A 20049-nucleotide genomic window follows, 5' to 3' on the forward strand; every position below is an offset into this window, starting at 1 on the left:
ACTTCTGAGTAGCATTATTTTTATTCAATAGCAATATTTGCTAATATATTGATCTCCTGAAATAGGGAAAAGCATTATATATATATGTGTATATATATATATATATACATATTTAAGCTTGTATTAAAAGTAAACAATAAAAGCGTTTTGTTTTGTTTTTTTTTTGGTAACCAAACCTGTAATATCATTGATACAGGGAAATCCTAGTGAGGAAATTTCTCCATCAATACCAGTCTGCAGTTACTATGCAATTTTTAGAAATAGAGAATTGACTGGAGCACTGGGAGCTAAGGGACTTGCCCAAGGTCACATGCCAGTGAGGGCCAAATGGGGACTTGAACCCATGATTTTCTTACTCTCACTATTATACCAAACCATATAAATTCAATGTTAAGTTATAGAAACTTATAGTTATGAATAATGCATAACCATTAGTTCCTTGGTGACAACTATGTAATTATATCAATTTTTCATAGTTCCAAAGGCTCATAGCTCTAAAAGTAAGAGATCTAAAAGATATGGAGGTACAAAATTTTATAGGCGAGGCTCCTGGAGATGAAATTATTTTATCATGGCCACACAGCTCTTATGTGATAGAAACATGAATTGAACCTTTATCCTCTGCATATCCAGATTTCTTTCCAATGTACTTTTTTTTTCTAATTGCTTATCAATATAATTATGGGAAATTTGATTCAATAATTCTTGGGAAAGACTAGAAATATATTTTGTTTTTTATTTGAATTTATTATTCTATCTATATTTTCCAAAAATTTGTGGATTCCTTTAAAGAGAAATTTTTAAAAAAGGCAAACCAGGGGCAGCTAGGTAGGACAGTGGATCTGGAGTTGGGATTATCTGGGTTAAAAAATGGCCTCAGACACTTCCTAGCTATGTGACCCTGGGCAAGTCACTTAATCTTGATTTCCTAATCCTTGTTACTCTTCTGTCTTAGAATGAGTACCAAACAGAAAGTAAGGGTTTAAAAAAATAAAAAAAGAAGCCCTTCACATTTGGCCCATTAACATTTTATCCATATAAGTTTTACTTCAAATGTTATTACATTTTCTTAATAAATTTATACCTAAGTTTATTATTATAAACTGGAGTTAGCCAGGGAATAATGGATAGAGAGGTGGCCTTGAAGTCAGGATGCTGAGGATTTCTATCCTGTCTCTGTCATATATTAGTTGTGTGACATTGGATAAGTCACTTTATTCTCAGAAATTTTGACAAGTCTCTAAGACTTCTCCAAACCACAGAGATGATGGCTTATGTTAGTAGATATTTCTCATCTGAGTTTCCTTTATCACTGTAATCACAATTCTGAATCCTCATTCTTACACTCATTCAGTTCTGAGTTGAAGGTAATTCATTACTAATTTTAAACCATTACATTGTTTTAGCATGATTTCCAACTGAAAAGTAGGATTAATAATATTATGAAGTTAATTTGATGTTACTAGTGAGTTGGAGTTCATTTCTTCAAAAGGGATTTCAACTTGTTTTTAAACATTATTAAATCTTATTCATCTATTAACAGCAGTACTCTATTATGGTTGACAACTGGAAGTAAAGAGCTAAAATGTAAATTGGAAATATTTCCAAAACATACTTTAACCAGATTAATATAATAATGTCTTTAGGATTAGAAATAAACACTCTTTTTTAGTTAACTTTCAATTATATCCAATAATATACTGAATCAGTAAAGCAGATAATCCAACAAACATTTCTGACTTCTTTGGTAATGCATATTTGTACCGACATTTGAATATGACAGTAGCCAATTAGGGATGTTTAGCAAATTCATAGCTTTTTAAACAAGATAATAACTGTAAATATCCAACTAAGAAAAATTAAAAGAAAGCTTCTTACCTCCACTATCCTTCCCTGGAGGCAGTGTTGGGGAACAAAAAATTCTACTCATTGTTTTACATCCTATGTTGAAGAAGGGTCAGAGAATAGCATGGTCTTATATTGCAAAACAGACAGTAGAGATCGCCTGTTCACAAAATCCTACCTCCAATAGGAATGTCCTCTGTCCCTTAGGCAGTTATAGCATCTCTGCTTCAATATATGCAATGAAGGAGAATTCACTAATAAGGATCTAAAAAGACAAGTCTATCAACCTTTTCAGCCTATACTGTTTACCCAGAAATGTGTTGAAATGGTACTCTGGAAGATTCAAAATAATGATAATAAATGATTATTAGTCACAGAATCTATAGCTGAGGACACAAAATAATTACACATGTGCTTAACTATTTAGAAGTTCAGAAAACTGATTTACATCCTCAAAGGAGGACTCAAATTTAATGGAGTATATTTATAGTGTTTTCATAAGTCACTTATATTCTGGTAAGGTCTCCAAACACTGTAAACAGCTCTGACTCTCTGAGAACCCCTGGTATGTGCAGACATTATTTAGAGGGTTTTGATGATCAGGAAATTCTCAAAGTAGATCTCAAATGATGAACAAGAGTTGGATAAGGAGACTAGAGTGAAGGAAGAAGGCAGTGATGGGACCTCAGAAGGTACTCAATAAAAAATAGGCTATTTATTGATTGAATAGTCTGAATAATGGCAAGTGGTATAATAAGAAGGCAGAGATCAAAAGCAACCTGACAAGAAAGAAGAGTGTATGTTCACATCAATTTGAACTAACAAACATTCAGCAAGCCCTTTAACTTATTGTTCAGTGCAGAGCATATTGGGATGAATGTTAGCTGGATAAATGATAAACCAACAAGCATTTATTAAACCTCATCTGCAAGCTAGGTACTTTATTCAGTATAATGTATTCAAACAGAAAAATGTGATGGCATTTGCCCTCGAGAAGCTTATATTCTACTGTGGGGTGTGGAATATATGGTGTGGTGGTGGTCAGAGAAGGGTATTTTGTTCTAGTTAGTCAGAGGAATTGGAAATGGATCAAATGGCAATTGTCACAGTTCTGAATACTGCAAATGGTCGTATTAATTTGATTATCATTTTCAGAGCAAGAGCAAGAAATGGAAGTGGAATAGAGGGCCAACTTAGGGCAGCAGAGCAGATGTCAAGATGTTTAGAATGGGCATGTGCTAGTGAATGGGGCTGGGTGGGAGGTAAAGTATGACCCAAGCCAATGATAAATACTTCATTAAGTGAGATTCCCATGAGAGAGAACCCCTGTTCTTGAAGACCTTAGTCAACAGAGGGATGAACTGTATATATTATTAACTAGAGTATCCTTTTGACAACGATTAAGTGTTTAGGAGAGCTCAGATCCTGTGACCAAAGAGATTTAAGTAGGGAAGAACCACTCTTCACTGTGGACATATCAGGGAAATATTCATGGAATATATCATAAGTAACATAACCCTTGAAAGAATGGGGGGAATGCCAAGAGGCAGCAAAGGTGGAAGACTGTCTGTTCCAGCAATGATATATGGCTTGCACAAAGGTGGAGAAGAGGCAGGGAGGGTAAATGCTACTTTAGACAGAGCAGATACCATGTCTCTAAAGAAGTTTAACTTCAAAGAGAGAATTAGATATGAGATGATGCAAAATGAGAATTAAGGGACCTATTAGCATCATTACAGATGCTAAGGGACCATCATAGGAGAGATTAACATGGAAGAATTGGCTGGAATAAGTATCAGGATTTCTCATCTCAGATGGAACCATCTTAAATGTAGTCCTATTACTTTTACTCATGCCAATGATTATTACATAATGGATTGTACATTTTCCTGCTTACCAATCAGCAAGGAATTCCTCTTACTACATGGTAGTAGAGGTTGCCCTTGATAAATGAAAGCTCTATCGATGCACTGTTTAAACCTGGCCTTTTCTATAAATATGGCAATAACAAAGGAGAGTTAAATAGCTTGCTTAAGTGTGCTTGATGTTTAAAGAGCCAATCCTATTTACAAATCAATATGATTGAATTCTGCTAAGGGAACTACAATAATAACAATGAAAAAAAAAGCTATGAGAAAGAATGAATAATTACTGGCTTGTAACACACAATTTCTACATTAAGAGAAAAAAATAAATGTGACCAACACCAACTCAGCCTCCCCTATTGCCCCCAAAACACTCAAGGTAACTATAAGGCATTTTAATTTATATTTAATTGAACCTATGATTTCATCAGGAGTCTCCTAAGAGAAATTTCTTCTACAAATGTGTACCTTTCTCTTTCAGTGAGTGCCTGGAGCAACTGAACTGAGAATCATCTTGATCAACCTCACATAGCCTTTATGTGCCAAAGTCAGGATTTGGACATAATCAATAAACCTTTATTAAGGACCTCATAAATGCTATGTATCATACTAACCTTCTTGACCCAAAGTCCACTTTTCTAGCTACTACATCACATTTCCTAGAATATTATCTAGTGCAAACTAATATAATACTAACTTCTTAGATGCATGTATACTAATTGATTTATACCTGGGAAATTATTATGTCCAATTTGATCCCACATTTTTAAAGCACTTAACATGTGAAAAGTTGGGACCAGGAACTATGTAGAAAGGAATGTGCTAGATTCTAGCAATATAAAAATGTGACAAATTTTCCCTACCTTCAAAAAGCTTATTGGACATATACAACACATCCTTCCCATTAGTCAATCTATCATTTATTATGTACTTACTATGTGCCAGTCACTCTGCTAAGTGCTGTCCTTTAAACATTAGTGACCAGCAGAGAAGAGATGCTAGAAAGTTCCTCCTTTCTTTCTGCTAATTTGGACTTTAATTTCTTCTCATCTTATCCCTTAATATCTACCCCTCTGTCTCTAGTCTTTATCCTTTCTTTCCAATGTCATTCATTGACTCTTGGTTTTCTGGTGTCACTTTGGCTTCTGTGATGAAATGCTTTGGATTGAATGAACTTAGTACTCCTATGAAATGTAGCTGAGTCTCCTCTTTTGTGATCTACCATTTACCACTTATGCGTGATTTTCTTTTCTCATCTAGTATCTAATTTTATTTCTTCTGTTCATTCAGCAGGTATTTATTTATCAAAACCTGCTGTGTGCAGAAGTGCCAGGGAGGTACAGAGTTTAGAAAAGGCACAGTTTGATCCTTAAAGACTTTATCATATTGTAAAGAGGATTTGTTTTTTAAAACTCTTACCTTCTGTCTTAGAATCAATACTATGTATTGGTTCCAAGGCAGAAGAGTAGTAAGGGCTAGGTAATGGGGCTTAAGTGTCTTGCCCAGGGTCACATAGCTGGACGGTGTCTGAGGTCAGATTTGAACCCAGGACCCCGTCCCTGGACCTGGCTCTCAATCCACTAAGCCACCCAACTGCCCCAACTTAAGAGGATTTAATCCAAATGGGGATAACTATAATAAATAATATCACCATAACAAGTGTATTTATAGTAACATTTGTAAAGTTCAATACATGCATCATCTCTTTTGAGTCTTACACCACACCATGAGGTAGGTACTAAGATTATTCCCATTTTATAGATAAGGAAACTAAGGAAAAAGAGGTTAAATGACTTGCCTAGTCAGATGGCTACTAAGTGTCTCAGGTGGGATTTGAATGCAGACCTTTGGGACTCTCAAACCCAATCTGCCACCCAGCTCTGTGTAATATAGGGTATACTATAAATATTCAAAACAAAGTGAAGTTCAAGAGGATTGTTATCAACTCATCTGTACAAGGAAAACTTCATGTAGGCAACAGGTTTTGAGTGGCGCTTTAAGGGAGGCATCAGAAAGTGAAAGAACATTGCAAGAATAGATGAATAGCCTAAACCAAAGGTAAAGGAGCTAGGGAAGTATATTGGACCTGAAGAGCAGTAGAAGAACCTAGAATAAATGGAGAGATGAAGTGTGAGATATGGTTGGCAAGGCAGGATATTGCCAGGTGGTGGAAACCAGACTCTTTAGTGTAATAGTTAAATTTGTTGTTTGCCTTAAACTGTTATATTTAAAATAGTTAGAGATATAAACTGTAGTGAGTTAAAATGGTGGAAGATATAAATTGTGATAGATATAAGAGAGGGTGAGTAAATTTGACTGCAGAAAATATGTTTCACTACAGTGTCTTGGTTCTTAAATCAAATATAAGGTGGTCACCAGGGAACATATTTCCAAATTATGAATATGCCCAAGTCAACTGGGTTTTATAGAGAATTTAATTAATAATACAATGAAGAATTAAAGAAAAGGAGAAGGAGAGAGAAAAGGTATTAATGAGAAAAGAATAGGTCGGCCCAGGGCAGGCCTGGCCAACCCAGGCCTAAGCCTTAAGAGAGAAACCAGTCAGTTATCACTCACCACAAGATTTGTCTTAAGCAAGGAAGTCTGGGGAACAGAGTCTCCCCAGAGGGAGTTCCAGCCAGAGTCAGCCTCCCAAGGGACTTCTTCTTAAGAGATCTTCAAAGGGCCTCCTCCAAAAGGATCTATCTCTATCTCCAAGGACCCAAGGATCCTATCTCCAAGCCTCCAAGGATCGCTTGCTCAAGAGATTCCTTTTCTTATATAGGAGGTTTTTTCCTATGTCACCTCCCTTAAGTTCTTCCATCTACCAATCACTGTAGATGTTTTCTAAAAGACAGCCCATATGAATTCCTGCTAAGTCAACTAACCTCCTCAGTAAGTCTGAACCAGAGAAAATGCTGCTGCGTTGACTAATCCCCTCAGTAACTCTGAACCAGAGAAAACACAGCTGAATCGACTAATCTCATTAAGAGAAAACTTGCCAGACCCTTTTAGGTACCTAACATCCCATTGTATCAATTCTAAAAAACAGGCATGGCTCAAAGAACTCCTTGCCTTATTATAAGCATGGGTCCAAGTACTTTCATTGTTTAGCAAGGAGTTTTCTCCCCTAAAGCAGTCTTAAGTACGGGTGGAGTAGAGGTTCTCCCATAGCAAGGAGTTTTCTCCCCTAAAGCAGTCTTAAGTATGGGTGGAGTAGAGGTCCTCCCATTTCTGATCCTGGTCAGTTCTCACATCAAAATGGGGAATATTTCCAGTAGGGAATTTGTTCCAATGGAGGATTCCTCAATGTGGAAATTTTTAACATTCACAAGTCTGAGAAATTTCAAGATTTACAGTAGAAAATAGCAAATGTCTTAGGATTTTTGAGAGAGACAGACAGAAACAGAGATAAAGACAAAGACAGAGAAGAGAAAACAAAAGAAGAGGAGAGGAGAGGAAAAGAAAGGAGATGAGAGCAGAGGAGAGGAGAGGAGAGGGAAAATTATGACACCAGGCTGATTTTCTCATTGTTACAGAATACTTGATATTCAAGTTGGTCTGTGATCTCAGGGATTCAAATATTGATCACAAGGCATTCATGATGGCAGTCTTATACTCTTGTGCATGTCCTTTTCTAAATTAAAAAAATCCACTTGATATGCTGAGGTCTTCCTTGTTTTCTCTTCTATCAGGAGGATGCTATTGGACCACTCTAGCTGTCCTCCTGCCAAACTTTGCCTCCACCAAGGGACCTATTGTACACTCTCCCTGATGATATCTTTAATGATTTTTCTCCCTTGAAATTTGTCAGTGGCTATATGTGACAGATGGCTCATGTCCATCATGTATCTTTCTCTAACGCCATTTTGTGATATTCATTTTCAGTTCTTCAGAGACTTTTATGTTCCATTCCCTAAAGAAATTCAGATACACCAATCAAAATATTGGTATTAAATACAATGGGTCTTTCTTTCTTGGAAAAATGTGGGTCAGTCATTAAAGCAGCTTTGTGACTTTCTCTTGGCAATTCAGACTACTATACTCTGGATTATGGAATTTTGGCAGCTCCAGTGGCACAGAGATTAGAGTGCTGGTTTTGGAATCAGGAAGACTTGAGTTAAAAGTCCTACCTTGGACATTTAGCTTTGTGACCCTGGGCACATCACTTAACCTCTCTCAGCCTCAGTTTCTTCATGTGTAAAATGAAGATAATTAAAGGACAAAACCCCACAAAAGGTTGTTTTTAAGGATCAAATAGAATAATGAATGTATAACTGCTTTATCAACATTAAAGGGCTACATAAATGCTAGCTATTATTATCACTCTCATCCTGTTCATTACTGAGACCAAATGTCTTTCCTTCCTGACTTAGATATCATATGATATTCAAGTTCATATTTGAGGCAATGGGTGTTCATTATCCATTTGTTTTTCCCCAGATGAATGATCAGGAAAGAGCTTTCAGAGTGGTAATGAATCTCTTCCAGATTTCTAGGGATGGATATGACTAGCCTAGTGGGATCACAAAGAGGAGTATCTTGTAGGCCTTCACAATCCACAGAGAATCTTCAACCTGAATTCTGTTACTAGCAGGAAGGAAAATGAACTCATAAAAAATGTAAAATGTTCTGTGTTTGCTTTAAGGACAAAAAAATGATGAAACCAGGTTCTACTGCCCAATAGATCAGGAAGGAGAGGAACCCTGGTTGGAAATATCAGTGACATTTCTCAGTTTTATGTCCCAGGGCTACTTGTGATTGGACATTGTGGGTTCCCCCTTACCAAAGGTTTTCAGTTAAAACCTGGCTATTGGAGGATTAACTGGGAACCTGAGATTCTTGTTCAATTAAGGGTAGAATATTTTCCCTTTCTGACACTGTGATTATGTGGAGGATAATAAGGAATAAACGTCATGACCTGGGACATTCCCAGAAAAGAAAGTGGAAGTCACAAGTCTCTTCTGCTGAGGGATTTTAAGCCTCTGAGGAAAAAATGAATTAGACCTGATCTATGCATTACAAAGCAATGAATTAAATAAAAAATATATAGGGTTAATGCTTAGGGCTAGGAAAGCACTCAGCTTTCAAGTTTTCCAGGGTATCTGACTCGAAACACAAATTAGATCATATGGAAGGACTAAAAGGGACACTAACCTAGTTACTTAAACCAGCAAAGACTTGATAACTGATGATGAAAAAGACAAGATGCTATCAGGTATATCATGTCAGATAACCACAGTGATATAATTCTGTCATGCTGATTTACAAGGATCAGGTAACTTCACTATTAGTAAGAAGTATAGAGAAAACAGAGGGCACTTGTGCTTATAAAATATTATCTATTTCATGCTTTTTCAAAAACCTAGGCCTATGACCTAAAACAAGAGATCCTATCCCTCAAAATAGTATTCTTTATTTTTTTTAATTTTTTTAAAAATAGTATTTTTTAAAAAAATGTTCTGACAAAAAAATTATGGAAATTAACCTATTTATAGTATACTATGTTTGTCCATAAAGATAATAGTGGTTTTTAAAATGTCAAAATATTGAGAGGGATATATCACTGTTAGAACCAACAATATAAATGTTACAAAATATAAATATTAAATGGCATTAATTCAGTAAACACTTATGGAGTACCTTCTATGTGTTAGACACTATTTCAAGTAAATATGGGGGAAGTAGATATAAATAAGATACAAATCCTCCCATCAAAATTAAAATAGAAAAATCCCTGTCAGATTCATAAAACTTCTTCTGTGATATTGATGTTCAACAGCAGAGCACCTTATAATTTTGTATTTGATGTGCCGTAAACAGTAAAGTTTTGGCTCTGGGCTACCTATGGTACAATTTACTACTGGGATCAGAAATATACTTGTGGTGCCTATCAAAGCCCTTTTTAGCTGGTGTGCTACTTAATGGCTTTTTTGAATTCCACATATATGGAATGGAAACAGTTTTCTTTAGGGGAGTTGGAAGCATCTTGTAATTCCCACTTTGCCTTGATTTAGTAAGGTGCTAGACTGCTGACCTTGTAACATTATTCAAGATAAGTGCATTTGATTTATTAATTTTTTAAGTTTACTTACTGGTCAATGTTATTAAATTCTACGTGTAATTTAATAGCTACTGTTTTGTACTTTTGCCCAAAGAAGTCTTTAAACTCTGTTAGAAAATTGTAATCATTAATTAGGTGGCCTTGGACATGTCAGTTAGTCTCTAAGGTCTCAATAAGGGGCCAGATATTCTCTGAGTTACCTTCCAGTTCTGTATCCATGATCCATTGATGCTATGATCTTTACATTGGTTGGCCAATATCCAGAAGTTGAAATATGTATTCTTCTTCATATACTGGGATGATATTGCCAATTCAATGTAAGTAGGACATACATTTAGAGTTTCTTCCACTTATAGGGATAGATATGGAACTGATCCATATTGTTTTAGTGTAACAGCAGGTATTTGCAAAATAGCTGTCAGAGGTTAGGGGTGCAGTGATAATTAAATAATGTAGTCATGGAACAGACAGAAACTAACTGGCCTCTACAGAGATCAGACTAGTATCTTTGGTCTTATTAGCAAAATGCTCCCAAGTGAGTTAACTGGTAATCATAAACAGAGGAGTATTGAATATTAAATAATTGTCTGGTCATAAACACAAATCTAGTATAATAAAATAAGCATTTGTAACTTTGTTAGTAGGAAAAGAAGGAAAAAATGAAGAAAGGTTAAAGGAATTGAAAATAATTCTAAATAATAATGAACTTTTGAAAATATGTGGAATAAATTATTTCTTAACTTTTATAGAGGTTATGATTTAAAATGCTTGAACCTTGTGATATCCTGAGAACTATTAAAATGAATAGCAATAATATAAATAGAACAATTAAATATAGACTTTACAGCTTCAAACCACAAGGATAGAGGAAATGAAGCATCTTTGTTTTTCTTCTGAAAACACCAAGGTGAACTTAATTAAGAGTAGAAAATATCTGTTTTAAGAAACCAGAGACAGTAGGAGGTTGAAAAAAAAAACTTTAATAAAATATTTTCTGTTTCTTTTCTGTGGCACCTAATTTTTTTCTGATCTCATTCCAAATGGACTAGAAAAAGGAATAATGGAATTGACTATCAATTACATCGATTATAAGCCTCTGTCGAAACCATCATACTATTACATGTATTTTATAATCTTGCTTAGGGATCTCTACTTGACCTGGTGTATATCAGGACTGAATTCCATTAGGTTTAATGATTCTGTCCAGATGTAGGTTGTTGAGGAGTTTGCTAGAGAGGTGGGCTTGAAGAGCCTTCTCTTACCAAAGAAAAATTAGATATGTATGGTTTCAAAGAGATGGAACCATTTTAAAAGTCTTACATAGATCTTTTGGTCTTCATCTTCCTAGAAATGCATCTCCTAAACACATGCTAATGCATGTGTTCAATCTTGACCAAACATTACAGTGATATAAAAAAAAAAGAAGGCCACTTTCAGGCTGGGCTACCCAACCACTAACTGAGGTATTCTATATACATATAATATATAATAATATATATAAATGCACCATTTATATCATTGAGAGTCTCTCTCACTACCAATTGACAAGCCCTTTTCTACCAAACAAAATAGAAACACATGGATATTAATGATCACTACAAGTATTTATTATTAAAAGAAAACCAATACTCAAAATACTTTTAAGTGAAGATAGCATGAAGTGATTTCAGGATTATGTCTTAGCTATATTAAGCTAAGCAAAAAAAAAAAAAAAGCTAATTAATTGCCCCTATATTGGTTCATTGACCCAAGCTGAGGATATATGGAATGGATGGTAAAAGAGAAGGCAATAAAAGGATAAAGAGAAATGAAAGTAATAAAAACAAGAAACAAGTAGAGCCATTAGTAAGAGGATATAACTCTTGGCCCTGTCCTAATAAAGATTCCTCTATCCTGTGGATTCCATTTTACAAAGGGCAACTTAAGGAAAAGTTTGATCTCAGGGGCTCATGAAAACTATTATTAAATCTAGGCAAATACTTTTTAAATTTTTAATTTTTCAGATTACATGTAGATACAATTTCCATAATCATTTTCTGACATTTTGTGATCCTATGTTCTCTTCCTTCCTCTAAGCTCTCTTCCCTTCCTGAGATGTCAAGTAATGTGATTTGGTTGTATATATGCTATCATACAATACATATTTCCATGTTCATAATGTTAGGAAAGAAGACACATATTGCTTGTACAACAGAAAAAATTATGAAGGAATGGTAAATGCATTTTTAACAGAAAAAAATTTATGACAAACTGAAAAGGAATAAGACTAGGGCAGGATAGAGATCATCTCTTCATTCTTCTTTGAACTGGCTTGTTTCTCTGCTAGCTTCAGTTTTTGAGTCAGGCACCTATGATTAAACACACATAGTATCAGGAACTTTCCATCTTCTTCCCATCTTAGAAGTTCTCTAGAAGAACTAGAGTTGTAGCTGATGCCAGCTGCTTACCCAGGAGTATTGATGTCATTGGACAATAGTCACCATCCTCTTTTCTCAATTTTTTTAAACTCTCATCTTTTTCATGTGCAAAAAATCCACTTCTCTCTTCCCCCACAACTTATAGAGAAAATTAAAGTTATTTTCCTCTTTTTCCAAACAGGAAAGAAAGAGAAATTCTAAGTGTCTTTTGTTTTTGTTGTTTTTTTGTATTGTTTTTGTAGCTTGCTAAGTTCTTGCCAGGGGTTTTTATAGGCATAATAGGAAAGAAATAATTGAAAGGGGGTTGGGAAAGAGGGGGACATTGAATAGCAAAAATTTCTTCACCATGATGTATTGAAAAATCATAAATTATTAGAACTGCAAGGTTGAAATGTCAAATGGAGCCATCTTTGTAATTTGAAAACATTAAGAAATATATGCAATGAAGGTTGATAAAGACAACTATAGGATATTTTGGTGAGAGCAAAAGAAATGATGTATCTTTGGTTTTCTTATTAAAACAATAACACTAGGTAAATTTATTTAAGCAACTAGGCATTGGACCTGGAATTAGGAAAATATGAGTTCAAATTTATTCTCATATAAGTGTCTGAGCTCTGAGAAACTAAGTTACTAAAATACCTCCTATCTGTAAAATGGGAATGATAATAGCACCTACTCTTTCAGGGATGTGGTGAGGATAAAATGAGATTATATTTGCAATTGGCTAACCTTCATATAGTGCTAACTATCTTTATAAAAAGGAGGCACAGAGAGGCAGCTGGGTGGCTCAGTGGATTGAGAGCCAGGCCTAGAGATGGGAGGTCCTAGGTTCAAATCAGGACTCAGATACTTCCTTAGATGAGCAACCCTGGGCAAGTCAGTTAGCCCCCATTGCCTAGCCCTTACCACTCTTCTGCCTTGGAACCAATAACTAAGACAGAAGGTAAGGATTAAAAAAAAAAAGAGGCAGGAAGGCAATATAGACTATTTCCTATGAAAGGAATCCCAGTTCCTGGAGAAAAAATTTCAAAATATATATCTTATCAGAAGTATGTTGGCAGAATTATTATATATGAAGAACAAAAATAAATGTTCATGCAGTCATGACAAAAAATAGATATAATGAATTAAATATGAGCAGAAAAAAAGATATTTAAATATAAATGTACTAAGATGTATAAAGCATATAAAATTATGTCATCATAGTCTAGTAAGAACCTTAGAGATCATCTAGTGTTATATATTGATTAGAGAGAACTTCACAATAGGGCCAACTCAAATAAATATTGCTTAAGGAAAGAAAGTCTTCATTTATAGTTAATATCTTTCCATTTTAATTTACAGAACTTCTTTCAAATAGTTAGCAACCTTCTAGATGAAGAAAACAAGGAAAAATGGGAAGACGCACAACAGGTATGATGGATTTGAATGTTTAATATTTTTCAATTAGAGTAAAAATCAAACTTGAAATTAATTTGCTAACTAACTTTTGGAAATTTGTGGTGGGAAACAAAAGAAGGAAGTGTTAGAGAACAAGAGGACTTAGGTCAAAAATCCTGTTTGCCTAGTCACATTTTAACATTTCTCTCAGCCTCTCTGGACTTAATTTCCCCATGAAAAAAGGAATGAGTTGAACAATAGAGTCTAAAATCTTTCTTTCAGATCCCATGCAGATTTTCCACACAGTGATTAGCATCTGACCTGATGTCATACTTTGGATAGAATACACCTTTTGAGATCTAAAAAAATTTTCCTAATTTTAGTCATTTATTTCTTTTAGGAACAAATTCTTAACAGTTCTATGCTGTTCAATCCCTTTCACCATTCTCATATTTAAAAGAAAGAAAATCTGATTACTTTAAAATCGAAACAGAAATACATGGCAGTACACAGTTTGACCACCTGGCTTTCTTATTTACAACCAAACTACAATCTAATCAAGATCATCTTTACAAGAATAAATCTCTACCCTGAGCCAAAATTTGTCAAGGCAAAGACAAGCCGAAACAAGAACATTTACTTTTCAATTTTATTCTAATTCTCTGCTGTCTTTTAGTAATATAATACTAGCCTTATGTGCTTGTTAAATGTCTCTCTCCCCTGCCTCCAATTTGCTTGAGTATCATTAACTATTTTCTTTAAAAAAGCATTAATTATCAGTTTTCTATGCATGGGCACTACCAACAACTCCTACTCACCTTTAGTAGGTAACCTATGAACTGCATTGGCTTAAAATTTAAGCCAATTAAAAGATTAGCTCAAAATTAATTTAAAATTTTTAAATAAGGACTTTCATTGAAAAAGATCCACTTAATGGTTAGGCATATACTTGAAGTCTATCAAAGCTTGTACTTCATTGCCTATATGCCTTTTAGAAACCAGGATATGGATCCCCTGTATAATACATTACTATAGAATTTTTGTTAAAAGTAAAAAACTATATAAAATATCAATACATTTTCTTCTTCATGTAAAATATGGGTGAAGATCTACAGAGGAAAATATTGTAATGTTAAAAATAAACATCCCAGAAATAAACATTACCTAACTGGACTCATTTCTTCTCACTATTATTACATATTCATAGTTGATAATGCAAATTTAAAAATAGTATTTTGTGAGCCTTTTATGAGATATACCTCTAACATTGACTTCATATACAAATAAAAGTTTATGACCTCTTTCTGAAACCAAATATATTTATTTTAGTTCATATTAGGGTTTAGTTTCAAAAGTACTTTTCAAAATTCTGCTTTCATAGAAAATTATGATATTTTAATAAAACATGAAAGAGATGAAATTCAAAGGAGTGGTATGCTAATCATTTAAATGAATTCATCTGAAAGAATGTTCAAATTAAATAAAATGCTAGGAATCTTTTCGCTCCACTATGTAATTCATTAATAAAAAATTAAGGTTGTCAATCATATAGTTTAATTTTTTAATCTAAACAGTTTTTGTTTTGCTTTGTTTAATGGAAGCAGCAGTTGTTAGGTTAGGAAATCAAGACTTGGCCAGCAGAAGAGAGAAAAACAATTTTGATGCCTGCTGTGATTTGTAAATTGTTTAAATTTTAATGAGACCTGAATAGAGGTCATATTCAAAGGTAATGTTATAGCTTTCCTCACCCCCTTGAAATACCATCTGTGGAAAACTACTCATCTATGTTCTATGAAAGCTCTCACCTAATAAAATACTATAGGAGATTCAGACTCCTCTGCTTCTCTATAAAAGGGACAAAAAAAGTTAATATGCCAATGTCCTATAATGTAACTTTCAGTCCCTGTTGCTGAATATTCATGGGATCTAGGTTTTCATTACTTCTCCTTTGATAGGACCTCTAATGGAGGTCCACCACTAGGAGGTACAAATCCCATGTATTTCAATTGCATATAACAACTGGCACCACATCAATAACTATTTATTACATTGAGATACTGAATCTCTGTTTCTTTCTATTAGTTTAAGTTGTGCATTTGTATTTGGCATCCTTTCACTGGAAAACCTCATTCACTGTAAGTAAATGATTGACTTTCCTTCAGAATATAGCTGCATAGGCTAGGTACGTCCTTCTTCTCCGGGTCTTAAGACCATTAATTATAGGTATATTTAGAACAAATTTATAATACTCTATTTAAAACAAAGGTGCAATTCATCTGACCTATGATTTACTGTGAGATTCTCAACATGAACAAATAATTTATGATGGCAGAATTTCTTATAATCATTTCAAGTCCCCAAATCCATAATCTGGCTTGTTACTTTTGATTTGGCTTAATCATTAATCTTTGTTTATTGGTTTCCAGAAAAAAAATGGCTGTAGCTTTATTTTTTAATGGAGATGGTAAATAGTTAAAAATGTTTTGCAACTATACTGAAAAGATTCGGTATTATAGATAAAAGCTCATAAGTACCCACCCCTATTTGTTGTGTATGACTCATTAGAAATCTTAGTGAAATGACTTACCACAAGTTTTTGTTTTTTTTTTATATTGGCACATTATTTGAAACTGATTTTTAAAAGAGATAAATATCAAGTCACTAAAAAATAAAATCCTTTCTGCATATGGAAGGCTCAAGTACATAAAATGTTACATGTGATAACATGTATAGATAACACTGTATGGAATTTCTAGTGAGGAAATTCCTAAATCAACTGCAACTTATAGTCCAGAGTTGCTTGAAACACACTGAGAAATTAAGAAGTTTACAAAATAGTCAATATTGGTCCACTGTGGGACTGGTAGCTAGATCTTCCTGACTGTGAGGTTAGTTGATTTTCTCTCCATTCCAACCTACTGTAATCCAATTAAGTGCCTACTATGTGGTGGGGCCCTATGATAATCACTGGAGTTACAATTAATAGAAAAATGGTATCTTCCATTAAGAAGCTTACACCTGAAAGAAGGAGACCTCACAAAAGAAGACAGGATAGCAGTGTGATGGGGAGGAAGAACACCTGGAAGTTGTTCTGTGGAGCTGAAATTAGATACTGAGAGGTCACTAGAATTTCTGGAAATCAATAAACAAAGACTAATGAATGAACTGAGAGGTCACTTTCTGCTCTCTATAAAGGAAGGCATTGGGAGGAATTTGGTAGTTTGCCCTCTAGCCCTCCAATTAGAGGGGAGAAGAAGCTTGATTTAGCAATGTGGTGATGAGATTAATATTGATGGATTTATCCTAGGAGAGATAGCTTAATCATAGTTTAAGCCAAACAGAATCTGCAAAATGAAGTGAGCTGACAGTCTCTATAGCTTCTCATACATATACACAAAATAAGGTGTGTGTGTGTGTATATGTGTATGTGTAAATTGTCATTATTTGTTAGGAAAAAATGCTTTTATTTTGAGGATGACAAAGGACAATGTCTTTATTTTCAAGTGTAAGAATAAAAAGAACTGGATTTTAGCCTCATTTCTGCCACCAGTTAGTTGCTTTATCTTAATAAACCACTTATTCCCTCTTCACTTCCATTTTCTAATGCAAAAAATAAAGAAGTTAGAGAAAGATGGTCTCCAAGGAACCATCCAACTCCAAAATTCTATTACTAACCTAAAAACATAACACACTATTATGAGAAAAGGTCATGCTCTAGAAAGTATTCTTTTATGGACTGTTGGCATCATAAGTCACTTTGGCAGTGCCCCAATTAATTCATTTGTTGCCTTATGTCCCATATGTTCAAGTCAGTCAGAAAATGAATTTATCTGTAGAAGGTTTGGTTATGCAAGTAAATAAAATGGAGAGATTTTTATAGTGTTATTTTCCAGAAATAAAGTCTGTGGAAGTCTTTGAGATTACTGTGATTAAGTCAAAAACATTCTCCAAGCCTACAAAAGTAGAGTGTCCTCTGTCTAATTGTCCAAACTCTATTCTTACCTCAACTCTTTGATACCAATACTGTACTCTTTGCAATTAGTCAGTATCTTTTATAATCTCTTATAGGGCTTTGCAAATTCATATATTCCAATCTGGAAATAAATAATTTATTTTAAAGGGGAGAGATACCCTAGAAGTTGCATTGGTGAAGAATAAGGACAGGGATAGTGATTGGATCTGTTATTACATTGGTATAGGGAACTCCTAGATGAGAAATTTCTTCCACCAATACAGATCAGCACCTTTTCTTTAATATATAGTTTTTAAGAGTTGCTTAGAACACTGAAACTTTGTGAGTTGACCAGGGTCATGCATCCAATATGTGTCAAGATTAGGGTTTAAAACAGGGTCTTCCTCACTCTGAAATCAGGTTTCTATGAATTGCCCCGTTCTGCCTCTTAGTTATAAGCATAACAAATGCAAAATACCCAATTTCAATCATTTTCCTCCATATAATTAAATTTATCCATCTCAATGCAATCAGATAAAATTAGTGACCCTTAAAGATAAAATTTCTACTACTTTATTAGCCATATATCAAAAAAATCTAACAATAATAACAATAATAATAATAATAATAATAATAGCAACGACAGATAACTAACTAGCAATTTACATAGCACTTTGAGGTTTACAAAACCCTTTATAATTTTTTTTCTCATTTTATTTTTACAACCACCACTAGAAGTAGATGCTACTGTTATTCCTGTTTCATAGAAGAGGAAACTGAAGCAGACAGAGGTTATGTGACTTGCCCAAGATCATAGACTTCTTAAATGTCTGAGACTGGATTATGACTCAGATCTTCCTGACTCTTTCTAGTATTCTATTCACTATGCCACCTACCTGTCCCTTTTATTTTCCAAGAAGAAAATAGGGCAGTTAGTTGGCACAAGTGGATAAAGTACCAGGTCTTTAGTCAGATTGACTCATCTTTCTGAGTTCAAATCTTGTCTCAAATACTTAGCTATGTGACCCTGGGGAAGTTACTTATCCCTAATTGTTTCAGTTTACTCATTAGTAAACTGATCTGGGGAAGGAAAGGGCAAACCACTTCTGTATTTTTGCCAAGAAAACCCCAAAAGAGTCACAAAAAGTTGAACATGACTGGAAAATGACTAAACAAAGTCTCTACTTTTGCTGGTATCATCCAACTATGGGGGGGGGGAGGGGGAAGGTAATTTTGTTATGCAAATTTGGGAAGGTAAAGGTGAACTCCAGACAATATTTTCTATTTTCTTTCAGAAGTAAGGTCTCTCCTTTCCTTTTGTTCCCCATCCTGTTCATGGGTCAACATGACTGACTAAAATTAAAGATGAAAATTAAAGACCAAGAGTTCCATTTTTCCTTCAAGGTTGTGTTTAAGTAATAACAAGAAATCCATCAATGGCTATTTTTTGTTTATTTCTGAGATGACAGTCCTTAAAAGTGTTGCCTTTTTCAGGGAGAAGAGGAAGGATCATGGAGGATTAATCATTGCTATACACTGCTATAACATTCCACTTACTGTGATAATGTTGGCATCTTTCCTGTTAATAGTTCAAAAGCCATTGGTGCACATACTTCTTTAATACCAAACAGCTGTTTGCATATTCCATGACCTTCTTAAAACAGAATGGAAAGTTGTCCTTGATGCTTCTAGAGTTATGAGAGAAAGTACTCTTTTTCATATAATTTTTGCTTGTTTCTGTAGATCTACCCAGGCTCCATAGAATTAATGCAGGTGATTGAAGATTTTATACACATTGTTGGAATGGGAATGATGGACTTTCAGAATTCATACCTAATGACTGGAAATGTAGGTAAGAAATAGGAATATATTTTGTCAAACTCATACTATTACTGAAAATCACAAATTGCAAGTATTTACCCTATATACCCATGCATAATGTATGCAATTTACATAAATCTATATAATGTGAATATTTCACCACATATACCACACCTAATATCTGTGCTTTAACCTCAATATATACACAGTGTGCATATTTCATATTAGATCCTGATTTTGTGTATTTTAAATATTTACATAGATTGTATACATATGCATACATTTGTCCCTATAAATACTTAATTGACCACAATCCTGATTTTTATTTTTGAAGGGGAATAAATCAGTAGACTCCTTAAACATTATTTAAGGATTTTATATATATATACATATATATGTATATATATATAAAATACACATATACATGCATAGACCTGGTTTTTTGTAAGTACTTCCTCTTGTCACAAGTAAAACATACATATACACATATATGTATCCATCTATATGTATATACATACTTGTAGGTGTATATATATTATATATGCATATATCATTGAAGAGTATATATGTGTGTGTGTGTGTGTGTGTGTGTGTGTGTGTGTGTATGCGTGTGTGTTCACATGTCTGGAGTGTCCATAGGTATGGCAAATGTGGTCTCTTCCTCCTGCCTATTATTATCTAATTTAATTTTGCTTTATCTGT

General features: G+C 34.1%; 1 protein-coding gene across 4 annotated transcripts in view; it reads left to right on the plus strand.

Annotated features, from left to right (window-relative positions):
- Positions 1-20049, plus strand: part of ADGRB3 (adhesion G protein-coupled receptor B3) — a 954807-nt gene that overhangs the window by 462825 nt on the left and 471933 nt on the right. For all 4 annotated transcript variants that reach the window (XM_001365288.4, XM_007484165.3, XM_056818441.1 and 1 more), the window contains exons 12-13: positions 13539-13607; positions 19270-19378. In XM_001365288.4, coding sequence (XP_001365325.1) covers positions 13539-13607; positions 19270-19378 — 178 coding nt within the window. The remainder of the gene's footprint in view (positions 1-13538; positions 13608-19269; positions 19379-20049) is intronic.

The sequence above is a fragment of the Monodelphis domestica genome, chromosome 2 (assembly GCF_027887165.1).
Source record: "Monodelphis domestica isolate mMonDom1 chromosome 2, mMonDom1.pri, whole genome shotgun sequence".
Classification (NCBI taxonomy): domain Eukaryota; kingdom Metazoa; phylum Chordata; class Mammalia; order Didelphimorphia; family Didelphidae; genus Monodelphis; species Monodelphis domestica.